The sequence below is a fragment of the Oreochromis aureus genome, linkage group 23 (assembly GCF_013358895.1).
Source record: "Oreochromis aureus strain Israel breed Guangdong linkage group 23, ZZ_aureus, whole genome shotgun sequence".
In the NCBI taxonomy this organism is placed as follows: Eukaryota; Metazoa; Chordata; class Actinopteri; order Cichliformes; family Cichlidae; genus Oreochromis; species Oreochromis aureus.
The window spans coordinates 44661404-44674787 of NC_052963.1; the positions used below are offsets into that span (position 1 = coordinate 44661404).

A 13384-nucleotide genomic window follows, 5' to 3' on the forward strand; every position below is an offset into this window, starting at 1 on the left:
CAGCCTGGTTGGAGTTTGCACGTTTGCATAAAATGCTACAAATTGAGCTGATTTTTATTTAAGCATTGATTGGCTGGGTTATGGGCATTAATGGATAGGGTCTAATAGTACTGGCTTACAAAGATAAAGAGCCACACAGACAGTTAGGATAATTTACACGCCACTTACAGCACTAGTATACAAATAAATCTGTGGAAACTCCACCACTGTTGCTTTTGCGAAGATGACAAACACAAGCACAAATGCCATTATCATCGATCGCAAGGCTTTTATTACAAACTTCCTCAAGGAAACTGTTTTTTTTTTCTTCTCAAGCAAAAGGGAATAAATTAACATGCAAAATAGATAGGATTTGTTTTCAGACCGAAAGTCAATCTTGCAGCGTTGAGACAGGGCATTTTTCTCCCCAAACAACTTCATCCAGCCTGCAGTGAACAATGATCCGCAGGATGACGGAGTGAGTCTTAAAGAGGAGCTGGAGTCAAACGGAGGCCTCTCAATGACACCCTCAAGGTTGTGAGCTCAATGCTGTTTAATGTGAAACTGCGACTTTTCCACTCCACAGTCACTGTTACAGAAATCCGATAGGTTACAGGTAGCCAAATGTGTATCAGGTAGATGATAATGTGTAGCTGTACTGAAGAAAACTCTCTAATGTAACACAGAACCAAGCCTCTGTTTGCTGCCTTAAGTCTTAAACATCAACTTTTTGGTAGTTAGTGGTAACACTTCTTCATCAACACAAACTACACATAGGCATCAGAGCGGAGCACACACAAACCTACACAAACTCACATGAGCACAGTCCAAGCCACCACTAAACCAATCTGGTATTAGTGGAGAGTGTTTCAGCAGCAGGGGGATTTTTGCTTACTGCTGGGTTCCTAACCACACTGCTGCTGAGAGTGGGTGTGGGGGGTGTGCTGCAGCATAAAGAAAAGATGGAGGAAGGGCTGTGGAGAGGTAGGGGCTTGCATTAAGAGTGGGCCAAAGCAAGAACATGGTATGGCTTTTACAGGAGAGAGAAAGTAAAGGAGAGGCAGTGTGCAGAATGGCGCTATAATTCCTCAACATCCCAGCTTTTCTTTGCTGACTAATTCTGTGCACTTATTAGCCAAGGAACAAGAAGTTTGGGTTTCTGTTTATAGTCGGGTTTAAGGAGGCTTTGGTTGCATGCAGGTGTTAGTAATGCTGACAATAATGCTTGTTAACATGTTATATTCACAAGCGCATTCATAACTGAAATCCTGGCCCAAATACCTGCTGGCTCACCCTGAAACTGAAAAATCGCCCCAGAATCTGCCTCTGAAGACTGGGCAGTAGTTTCCCACAGTCAGGAATAGCGAGGTTTTGTTTTCCCTGTGAGAATCCATTTGGATTTTATTTTCTCCACGTGATCACCAAATTAGTTAAAGATGGGTCTGGGCCGGCGTGACAGGTGGGTGCCAACTCGGCCACTAGCTGTATGCTAGGCCTCGCCTCAGGTACATGCAAAGCTACACTGCTATCATGTTTGTGGGTTTAGTGTCTTTATAAATAACATTTTACAAATTATATGGTTTGCTATGTGACTAATTGTACTCACTAGTTTTGCAGCCCTCTCCACGTGTTAGCTTCTTGAGGAAGACGCTGAATCTCACAAGTGTGAATTACTTTGCTGTCAAATTAAAGTTGCCCTAAAAGCTTACTGAAATATAACTGTGCAAAGTTAGTTTTGTCTTTTATGTTTTGTTGTTGACGCCTGCTTGCATGTAATGTTGTTATATTATGCATCTTACTGCAATTTTAAATAACTGCTGTTGAATAAGAAAGTAGTCCTGGCACTTTAAAAATGTACTGAAGTTCCTAAATGAACGGCCGTGCAGCACTGGGCCTTGGGGGGTATGAGTCTGCGGTTTGAGGAGGGAGGGAGCTGCCGTGTCAGAAGTGAAAAGCTCAGAGGAAAATTGAAGCCCCATAATGGAAGCATAATGGGCTTAGTGTCAGAGTCTCGCAGACGAGCCGGGAGGGAAGCACGACTGCCGTCATTCTCTCTTACCTCAAGCAAGTATAACGGGGTTTAGGAAGCAACGGGGAGACAACGCTGAGACCCAAACAGGCTTTAGAGATACACCAACAGCCTAATGGCTGGATGTGGATAGAATTCATAACGACGAGATGGTCAGCGGTTGTCTCTTTGTGGGATTGTAGAGCATCATGTCTCGGACTCATGTTGAATACTCAAAAGGCTCCGTCTTAGCTTATGCAGGGTTCCTCCTCAAAATTCATGAGCTGAGATGGACAAAATTTCATTGAGGAAGATTCTTTGGCCGGAGTCTAGAAAAGTGGAAGATGAAATAAAAACTCGGAGGCCTCTTCCCCGTTGAGACTTGTGAAAGCAGGGCTGAACGAGACACGGATGCAGATTTCGAAATCATGTGGAGGGATCTTAATTCAACTCGTGTACAGCACACCTCACTTGCATCTGAATTTACTGCCAGCACTGTACAACACCTGTCAAGACGAAAAATCGAATTTGAACTGCTACCCCCCTAAGCGATGACTACTGATCCTCACCAGACCATGTAAAGCTGTCACAGATCTGCGAGTGACTGACATGTTGAGACAGTTATCTAACGCCTTGTGTGTTAGAGCAGATTTCCAGTGCAACACAGTGGGGCTTTAAGTGCAGGAGGGTGGGGGAAGCAAAGCTGTGTGTTTGAGAGTAAAGGATTAAGCTTTGTCCCCAAAACGTGCACGGCGTCTTCATGAATCTGTAGTTAAGCAGGATCCAGACTTAGTGCATTGTCATCTGCTGCACTCTGTGTGTGTGTGTGTGTGTGTGTGTGTGTGTGTGTGTGTGTGTGTGTGTGTGTGTGTGTGTGTGTGTGTGTGTGTGTGTGTGTGTGTCATAGAGCTGAGGACCAGTAAAGCTGATTTGGACTCTGACCATGTGTTGGTTATTTTTGGAGAACATCCAGATTCCTCCTTATATGACATAATCATGCGCAGGCTGCTCTCTATATACAATATGTTGTGTTTATGCTCTGTGGACTACATGTCTCTGCAGGTCATGTGGGGACGTGGTTTAAATGTTTGAATTAAAACAATCGTGTCCATCAGGCAACCAAAACCTAAGGTACTGAACCGAACATGTTGTTGGAGGTTAGAAAAGAACAAATACTTTGTGCATGTGTTTAAGTTGAAGTTTAAGCTCCAGCAAACGTCGTCTTACTAATTATTAATATATAAAACTTTTCCCCCAGATTTGGTTTTGATTATTGATCAAGTTTATTGTAATGAGGCCTGCTTCTACCGTAAAGTCAATATTCAGGTCAGTAACGTGGAATGCTGTTAACGATCAGGCGTTTTGTATGTGCAGCTGCACGTGCACTTAATCACAGCCAGTGTTGGGAAGGTTACTTTTAAAATGTATTCCACTACAGATTACAGATTACATGCCCCAAAATGTATCCAAAGTATTCAGAATACCTTACAAAATGTATTTTGTAAGGTATTCTGAATACTTTGGATTACTTAATATATTATCAAGCTTTTTACAACTACATGAATGTACTATTGCTGTGTGATTTATTACTATTACTGAAGGTTACTCGCCATACCAATACCAACTACATGTTTAAATCTTAATATAAATGAGTAACAGTAGGTGGACATTAGGTAAGGCTGCACTTTTTGCAGTGATCTTGTATAGAAAACTATTCCGCGCGTATATAAAACAGGTCCGCGGCTCCAAACCGTAGTAAAGGGACCTCTGGCTAATACGTCGGGTTCATGTCGGGCTCGGAGCCGAAAACTAGCTTTACTTTGTTGTCTGGGTCAACTTTGCTTGCGACAGACAGAGAGAGGCGTTGAAAGGCTGCTCCAACAGAACTTATTGTTTCGGAGGAAAACACGAACACAGTGTACAGTCGAGCTTACTTACAACTGGGCTCGTCAGGCACTCTGTTTGGCTGCAGTGGTTATTATTATGTTTACATGCTTCCAGCTCCCGTTTCTGCTCGGTGACAGCTCGGACTTTTCCTTTTTCTCCCTCCCTCGCTCACAGACACATCACGGGTATGGCAGTCCATTCTCCCTGCAGCACGGACTACACTGCCCATCAGGCTGCATTCTTTAGGGCCATGCCTGTAACACTCTGCCTATTGCCTTCACGTCATTATAGAGGTGACATGGCGGTGAGATTGAGACACAGGCATTAGAGCCTCTAAATGTGTGTTTTGTTTGGGTTTCCTCCAGCGTGGAATTACTAAAAATAGAGAGGGCGATCGTGGCTCAAGAGTTGGGAGTTCGCCTTGTAATCGGAAGGTTGCCGGTTCGAGCCCCAGCTTGGACAGTCTCGGTCGTTGTGTCCTTGGGCAAGACACTTCACCCGTTGCCTACTGGTGGTGGTCAGAGGGCCCGGTGGCGCCAGTGTCCGGCAGCCTCGCCTCTGTCAGTGCGTCCCAGGTTGGCTGTGGCTACAATGTAGCTGCCATCACCTGTGTGTGAATGTGTGAAAAAGGCAGCACGGTGGTTAGCACTGTTGCCGCACAGCAAGAAGGTCCTGAGTTCAATTCCACCATCAGGCCGGGGTCTTTCTGTGTGGAGTTTGCATGTTCTCCCCGTGTTTGCGTGGGTTCCCTCTGGGTACTCCGGCTTCCTCCCACCGTCCAAAGACATGCAGCTTGATGACAGCTGGGCAGTGTTGGTCAAGTTACTTGAAAAAAGTAATCAGTTACTAATTACTGATTACCTCCCCCCAAAAGTAATCCCGTTACTTTACTGATTACTTTTTAAAAACATAATTTACAACCTGAATAGGTGATAAAGCGATAGATCTTTCAGCCCAATTCTACTTTTTCTGCATAATCCATCATACAAAATGTAATCAAATGGAAACGTCTCTTTTTAAAACGTTAAATCTTTTAACTTTATGCATCAAGCAAAAACTTAATTATATGCAACATTCTCTGACTGGAAGAAATTTGTTTAACATTTAAACCTATTTTCTGCACATTCCAGCACATAAAATAAAATATTTTTTTGTGTTTACACTCACTCTTTCAAATAGATGCAAGTGAAACACAGCAGAAAATAAATAAAATCAAAGACTCAGCGGTCCTGTTGCTCTATTTTCACCTGTAAAGCAGGACCGGGGTAGGCGGAGGTTTACCCTGCTGCAGGTGTGCCGCGGCGGTCAGTGGAAGAATCCGCGAGTTTCTCTGTGAATTTCCCATTACGTCATAGTACACTCGCTGCTTGCTTGGAAGTTTAGGGGTTTTTTTCGCTGTAAAAATAAGTTTTCTTCCCACGCACAACGGACACTAATGTTTTTGTCACTTTTTATGGAATCAAACTCAAAGTAAGGTCAGTACTTCCACGCTTTAAACGCTGCATGCTCATACTCTCTCCCGCACTCGATATATTATCCATTGTTGATCTGTGAACAGCTGTTGTCACGAACGTCGCACTCGCTTACGTCACTGTCATGAGACATTCTCGCAAAAAATCACGGTTTTAGTAACGCAGTAACGCAGCGTTCCTACGGGAAAGTAACGGTAATCTAATTACCGTTTTTGCAATGGTAATCCCTTACATTACTCGTTACTTGAAAAAGTAATCAGATTACAGTAACGCGTTGCCCATCTCTGCAGCTGGGAGAGGCTCCAGCGCCCCCCGCGACCCTGAAAAGGATAAGCGGAAGCGGATGCATGGATATTCTGAATATCACCTTCTTAAACGGTAACTGTAATGGAATACAGTTACTCATTTTGTATTTTAAATACGTAACGCCGGTACATGTATTCCGTTACTCCCCAACACTGACCATAGCAATGCGCCCTCCCTGGATTCAAGCAGATCATCAATGCTGTATTTACAGACTTGTTGTGAGCATTCTTGATTTCCAAAATTGATTTATCCAAAAATATGAATCTAGGAGCGCCCGTAAAACGACAAACATGACCATGAGAACAATCTGAATCAGGTGACCATGTGCAGGTTTCACTAAAATCCGACCCAACATTTTAGGAGTAACGACACCTGTGAAGGAGGCACAGGCAGACGCCTCACCATTGCACAGGCTCATTGGTCCATATGTAAACATGTACGTGGAGAAAGACGCCCAAGTGGAATCGGGTTACATCGCTCACATGGGGAACTCTATAACAGTGCTTATGCTTTCTTTTTGAACAGATAACAGGAAGTCAAGGACGCAGATTTGCCGAACACTTTAATGAAACATGAGGAAAGCATTCCTTGGTACCAAACAGAATCATGAACAAACCACCAGAACAGACTAAACTGATTAAAAGGCCTGGCTGGTTGCAGTAGGAGTGGGTGATATGTATGGGATTCTCTGATGGATCTGGACGTTACACCATGTTGTGGTGATGATGATACATATTGTGATATCTTATAGCGTTTATAGATAAGTGAATGGGAATGTCGGTTTTTGCTTGATCTGGTGATGCCTGATAAATACAGATGCTTTAACACACAGATGCACACAATGTCATTTATATATTGCCAATATGCTGTCCAGCTCATTTAATTGCACCATTTCCAGTAAAAGTCTTGTAGCTATACCTTATCAGTCCATAAATCTGTCTTACAGTAACCGTCATATCACCCAACCCTACTGTGCAGACAGTCAATACAGTATATAGAAGACTGAAAATACATGCAGTGCCCTTGTGTATTAAATTGAATGACTAATGTTTACAACCGTAGCTCAAAAAGAGCTAAACCAATGAAATCAAAGTCACCTCAACAATTTGGGTGGGGGAGAGGAAAAAAAAAAAAAAAAAAAAAGACAAAATGGAAAACAAACAAACAAAACCCTTCTGCAGTCCAGGTCTACAGACTGTTAGGGCTAAAAGGGGGGGAAAGAAGTCTCTGCAGGGATGAATGAGGGATTATGGGAAGGCTGGGCAAAAGAGGGGAGCAGGGATGAGACTAGGAGATTGGAAGTAACAGGGTGGTGGGACGCAAGGCCGATTCAGCCTTTCGAAGTAGTGTACCCACGCAGGAGAAGGGAGATCGCACGGGATTCAGTGACCTCCTCAGGAAGACAACCTTCCTGGTCTGTGATAGTTGGGTCAGCTCCAGATTTCAGCAGCAGATCCACAATTTCAACAAATTCACACGCCGAGGCTACAAAAACAAAACAAAGTCACATAGTCACATCGGAAATAGAAAGAACAACATGAAATGTAGGATATTTTAAATATTTCGTCTCCCGAGAACAAATGCATAGAACTCCAATTATCCATCCCATCAGTGGTGAGTATCCTTGAGTTTTTATCCCCATGAGGTTCTCATGTGTGTTTAGTGAAAGGTCTCAGCTGTTGGATGGATTGCCAAGATGGGCGTTACAGAAACTCGAGTCCTCGTATGAAACGATGAATAAACTAAACACTTTGACAACACGGAGGTAAACAGTTTCATTTGTCCAGTTTTATCAACTCGAATCACTGAGACTGCAGCTTTAGCAATATTTTATTAATGAATGAGTTTTAACCAAACAGAGTTAATGCGGTTCCGTTTCATTTAGTTTTAACTGGTTAATGAAATACTGAACTACTGTTATGATGTACTGGGTTAGAGTGAATTTGCCTTATTCCTTCTTCATACTGTGGTTTAATACAGTATGTAAAGTGCTGCAGTTAATGAAAAGCTAATCTGCAGGCCCAGCACTGACACTGGCTTGGACCCGAGCTTCCCTCAAACACTTCATTTCTGCCCCATTGGCAATTTGTACCCCACTAAAAGGGTCTTTCCCCTCCCAGTGTAGAGTGGAGAGGGGCGGGGGGGCAGCGTGCACTTTCTTAACCCAGTTAGAGGGTTCCTTCATTCCCGATCTACCTCTTGCCCCTCTGACACACTCCCTCCCGGCGTCTATCGCTCGCTGCTTTTAAAGAGCAGACTCTGCTGTGCCATGTTCGCTGATGTCAGCAGCCGCAGTGATTGACAGCAAGGCCTTTTAACCTCCAGCTCAGAGGTGGCCGGTGGGAGTGTGCACGCACGGGATGCGATGTTACTTCGGAATGCATGCGAGTGTGAGAGCAAGCCTGTGTGCATGCTCAAGCTGCAGCTATGAATGAATGTATGAGGTGTGTAAGTGTGCAAAGCCACAAGAATCACTAATCTTCCAGCTAAAACCGAGTAAGAAAAGCTTGACTGTTTCTCCCCCCCAGCCACACTTGCAGCCCTCCTCTTGTTACTCTAAACAGTATTTTACTGAGCCAGCCTTGTGTGTGTGCGTGCGGCGCGTCTCTCGCCTGGGCCTTGAGCTGTAAAAAGTGGCTGGCCCTCGGGGGAGCCGTAGAGGAGGAGAACAATTTATGGTGAGCAGTAAACCCTCAATTAATCACTTGCCAGCCAGTGTGGCCCTGTGCAAAGAGAGGTGGGAATGAATTTTCATTCTCTGCTATTTGTCTCTTGGAGTTCATCGCTTATGTTTATTAGTCATCTTTTTATGCCCCATCCTCAGGGCTTCTTCTGGTGAGTGTGGGTGTGTGTGTGTAGATCTCCAGTGGGTAATCCAGCATGCCCACTCCAATGCCACCAAGCACATGGACAGATGGTGCAGCCACATGCACACACAGAGGCTCAGAGGACATGGGAAACGCCCCTCAGGGACATGTGTGTTGGGGCACGAGGGGGTCAGGGGAGTCTAAGGACCACTGCTGATTTCCTCTGGGAGGTCTAGTGATTATTACACACAGACCAACACACACAAACACACACATGCAGGAGCAAAAAGGAAGGAATGACAAACTTCGTGGAAAAACAGCAGAAAATAAGTGAGGAATAGAAAGGATAGAGCGGGAGGAGCAGGACTTAAAGATGATCAATTTTAAACAAAATATAGTCAAAGAAGGCGTGCGCACAAAAAACAAGCTGCTGTAAATAAAGTGAGAGTGTGCACGCAGACAACATAATGATGTCTGTGCAGAATAAATGTGGAATGAGATGAGCCAATTTGAAAAATAGGCACAAAAAGCTTTACAGCAAGGAAAGTGTTCACGATGCTTTCTTACCATAATGTAACGCCGTCTGTCCTTCATCGTCCTGCAAAAAGCCAAAAACAAGTGTTTAATTCAAAGGACCTGTGACAGAGCAAAAACAAAATACTTCACTGAGTGCACATTCAAACAATATCCACTTAACACAGAAATACTGCCAACATTTGGTGTGAGCTGTAAGCTGTCACTTTGTCCAAACTTCAAGAGGGAAACTCGCACCTGATAGAATACAAATTAAATATTTTTTGTGGACAAAGGGTGCTGTGTTTATGTTTGCTTGGACCAAAGGGGAATTATAAGACGATGAGATATTGACTTGAGAAACGTGTGACCTGAAAAATCTAAACTTTCAGCTTGCAGGTTTTTTCCAGCTCTGGTTAATCTGAAACCTAAAACTCAGATTAAAAGCGGAGCCATCCCTCCTTCAGTCATAGCTGCCCATCCAGCATCAACCCGAATCTAAACCGATTACCGAAAGATTGATTCCGTTCATCTGGATGTTTTCAGTGGGCGTCTCAGCTGACAGCAGGTTTCCAACCTTAGTTGTAATGTTTATATGACCATTACGAAACCGGATGAAAAAACGATGCATTGATACTGTATTTATGGAGTTTGAGTGGAAGAAAGGGAACATTTCTCACTCAAGTTTATGCTGATTTGGAAATTATTTTTTATTTATTTTATTTTTTATAATTAGACTATTGTATGGCTTGTTCGAAGTCTTAATTAATAAGTCAAAGCTCATACAAATCAAACTATATGGACAATGAGCAGGCCGGATCCTTTAACGTTGGCGTTCAGGTGTTCTCCGTCATTTTGCCACACAAACACAAAAAGCAACTCACCGGGCAGCCTGCCTTTAAACATTTGGTTTATTCTAAAGAGCTCACTAAATTTAAGTGTAGCACTTTTTTCCCCCCACCATCAAGTTAGTTTGAGGAATATCTAGGAGGTACGAAATGTCACAACCAACTAACTGCATTTAGGAACCACAGCAGCTCAGACACAAAGTGCATGCAATTAAAACAAAAAGAACTCAAATGCTGCACAAAAACTATTTGCTAGGAGCTCCGTGACATGTTTCCACACCAAAGCAGCTCCTGTAGGTATAATGTGTAGATGTCCCAGCACCTTTATCCATATTATGGATTTTAAATAGGTCAAGTTCTATTAACACTGGACTTTGGCTATATTTACATACATTGCATTAGTCTTCACATTTCACCCCTTTCATGGCTACTTTGTTACTCAGCCCCAACCAAATAAATCTTTAAAAGATGAGCCAGAAACATGCATATAAAAAACCAAAAATATCTGTAAGTAACCATGTTTATCCCTATAACATCAAGTGCATCATATCTGATACACGAGTTTGTGACCTCGACATTGTGTCTATGCTCTTTGAACAGATGATACTTGTGGTCAAAGGGTCAGCGGCAGCGATATAAATTCTTGTGTGAAGTGTTAGACTGAGGACAGCGATGGGGAAAATGCGCCCATGCGTGTCTGTAGATATAAAAGACAATTCTGACAGGCACTATCAACAGGAGATTCAGTTTTTTAAAATCACTGCTCCAGCCTGCATTTGCACCTCAGTGGTAATAAATGATCAAACTGTTGCCTCTGGCCTTAGAACAGGAGCAGTAGTTGAACCAAATTGAATCATTTCAAATAAGAGATTAAAATTAAGGAGGCTCTTGTAGCTCACATGTCACTGCAGTCAAAAAAAGATCCAAACTATTGTAAAATTATTCATTAGTCTTTCCTGTTTTGTTACTTCCTGTTACACCAAGCCACACCTCCTTCATCTCATTTCCTTATTTCACCCATCATCCTCGCCTCGTCCCCGTTCGTTCCTTGTCTCTTCTTCATACTTAATCCCTCTCCTCTACAATCCCTCATTTCCCTTCCTTCCCTTTCCTGTCTGCCTTCTCCTGCTGAAACCAGTGCAGAGTGATCCTATTGTTGTGTTTCTCTCCATCTCTCAGGGGCAGCACTTCAGGGACCTGCTGATTGGATTAGAGCTTTCTATTCCCTCTGGGTGGATCACAGAGAACAGATGCAAATCGCCACCAGCGTGGAAAGCGTGCAGCGGTTAACCCAAGACAACAATGCTGTCTGACTGCGAGTCAAATCACAACCTGTGATGTACTGCAGAAAACGTGTCAGTCTGAGAGTCTGGAGAAGAGCAGGCAGACCTGTAGCAAAATAGCTGCATTTATATATGTGTACATACATCTAACAACAAGAGGGTCATGTTTTAATCTTCTCAGCATTTTGTGTAAATAAGATAATGCTGCAGTGTATTAAACTCAACCAATTTTCCCTTTAGTTCACAACACAGACAAAGACTGAGCACAGTGGGAGGGTGGCAGATGTTTACAGCCAGGGCCAAGTGAAAGACCACGACGCACAGAAATACAGTTATAATTAAAGTGTAACGGCTTTAAGCTCTAATCTGCCTCCAGCGCTAATCTGCAGTTTGTTGTTCAGCAGCATAAAAGGACGCGTGTGTGCTCGTAAATGAAAATATGTGACTGATAAAACACTGGCCAAAAAAAACCAAAAACCTAACAATACACAGATGAGCATGCCAGCGCACGTGTGCAGCCTACATGCCTCTTGCATGTTCATGTGAGGGGGTCAGCGGCCTGTCCTCTCAGTGTTCCCTAATGCCCCCGGATCCAGGACGGAGGCTTGATGGAATCACAGGAAATTGGATTGTCTTCCATTTGCTTTGGAAGCAGCCAGGAAGAGACACTCTTTCCCCCCCCACAATACCTGCAGCTAGCATGCCCCCCTCCCACCTCACTCGTGCACCCAAGTTCCCATCCCATTATGGAGGCATGTTGCACCAAACCTCTGCTTTTACATGTCATCCAAAGTTTCCCCTTGCGATGCAGAAACGCTGGGCTGTATGTCAGCAGAGTGCTCAATAAAGCAGCTGCTTGCACAATGGCAGCAGGAGAGATCCAGCACTGTGTAGTGTATCACCCTAATGGGGTGGAGCAATACGTTTAGGAGCCGCATGGATAGGGATTGATCTATCAGTACACTTGCAATTTTGGTGAATTTAAGTCACACCAATCTATCATTTCTAACACACAAATGATGTGAAGCAAGATTGATGAGAGGAGGAGTGAATTAAGGAAATACAGAGATGCAGCATGTAGTCGTACTTTTAAAAAGATCAAACATAGTGTAACTAGTCCACAAGTGCTCAAAAGTGGGGAAAAAAGAAGAAAAAGAAAAAAAATCGGATGTAGATATATTTTATTCTTTCATGTCTATCATAAAGTACCAGCCCCTCCTAAAAATATCAGCACAGGATTGTCAAAACCTCAAAAGTCAAAAAGGGAACAAATAAAAGAGTCTGTAGCTCCGTTTATCTGCAGAGGAGAAGGGGACAGTCAAATATGTTGAGTTCATTCCTGTAAAGCAGTTTAGACTTGTTTTCTTCAATGGATACTCCAAAACATTCAACCAAAGCTCAACTTCACTCCAGGATTAAGAGGAGAGGATCTAGGACATATCAGAGGTGGAAACTCAGCTCAGCTAGGGAAACGAATGGAACAAAGGTCTGCTGAGTCCCTGGGCCATTTATCTTATATTTAAAAAAAACAAAATAAAACAGCATCTCTAAAACACTGATGCATATTATTAGCACACAATGCCTTTAGTCACTTCCATAAATCCTCATGAAGACAAAACAAAACACCATTTAGCACTCTATCAGAGTTTGGCTCTTTTAATGTGAGCAGAGTTACAGTTTTTAAGATTCAAACTGCTGCTTAAAAATGCCCGATAGGGAAAACGGCTAGTCTCTCTGAAGTGGAAACAACAGCTTAAATTCTTGAGCCAATGCCGACATGTCAGGCTGCTGCTCTTTTAAAGGCCAGAGGACTCAATATGCCAGTGGAGAGATTGGAGACCATTTCTCCTTCAGCTCTCTGTTCTAATCTCATTTTTCTGCGTCTCAGTAAACTTTCTTTGGGCTTTTCTTCCTCCGTTTCTCCGCCTCCTCCTTTTCTCCCCCTACTGTCCCTGACAGCAACATTAAACAAGTAGGGAAAAATGAAGAAGCAATTATGATTTATGATCAATGCATGCAGCAGCAGCTGCTGACTTTTATAATGACAGTGGTTGGGGAGGGAGATGGAGTGGATGAATGTGTGCGCGTGGGTGTGTGTGTGTGTATTGGTCTCCAGGGTGTGTGTGGGGTAGATGAGGGGTGAATCGATAGGCGGCTGGGATCATTGGTATGCAGATTCCAGCAGATAGCATTATGATGAGCAGGTGCCATCAATCAGAAAGAAGAGCCCAGACTGAGAAGCTGATCCTCCTTCAGTGGGTTCCTTCTAAAACTAGAGCAG

General features: G+C 43.3%; 1 protein-coding gene across 1 annotated transcript in view; it reads right to left on the reverse strand.

The window, feature by feature from the left end:
• Positions 1–6196: 6196 nt before the first annotated feature.
• acbd6 (acyl-CoA binding domain containing 6) overlaps positions 6197–13384 on the reverse strand; it is a 33076-nt gene continuing 25888 nt past the window's right edge. The window contains exons 7-8 of the mRNA XM_031743449.2: positions 9027–9057; positions 6197–7137 (exon numbers count right to left, since the gene is read on the reverse strand). Of these exons, the coding sequence (XP_031599309.1) occupies positions 6983–7137; positions 9027–9057 (186 nt within the window). The 3' untranslated portion in view covers positions 6197–6982. The remainder of the gene's footprint in view (positions 7138–9026; positions 9058–13384) is intronic.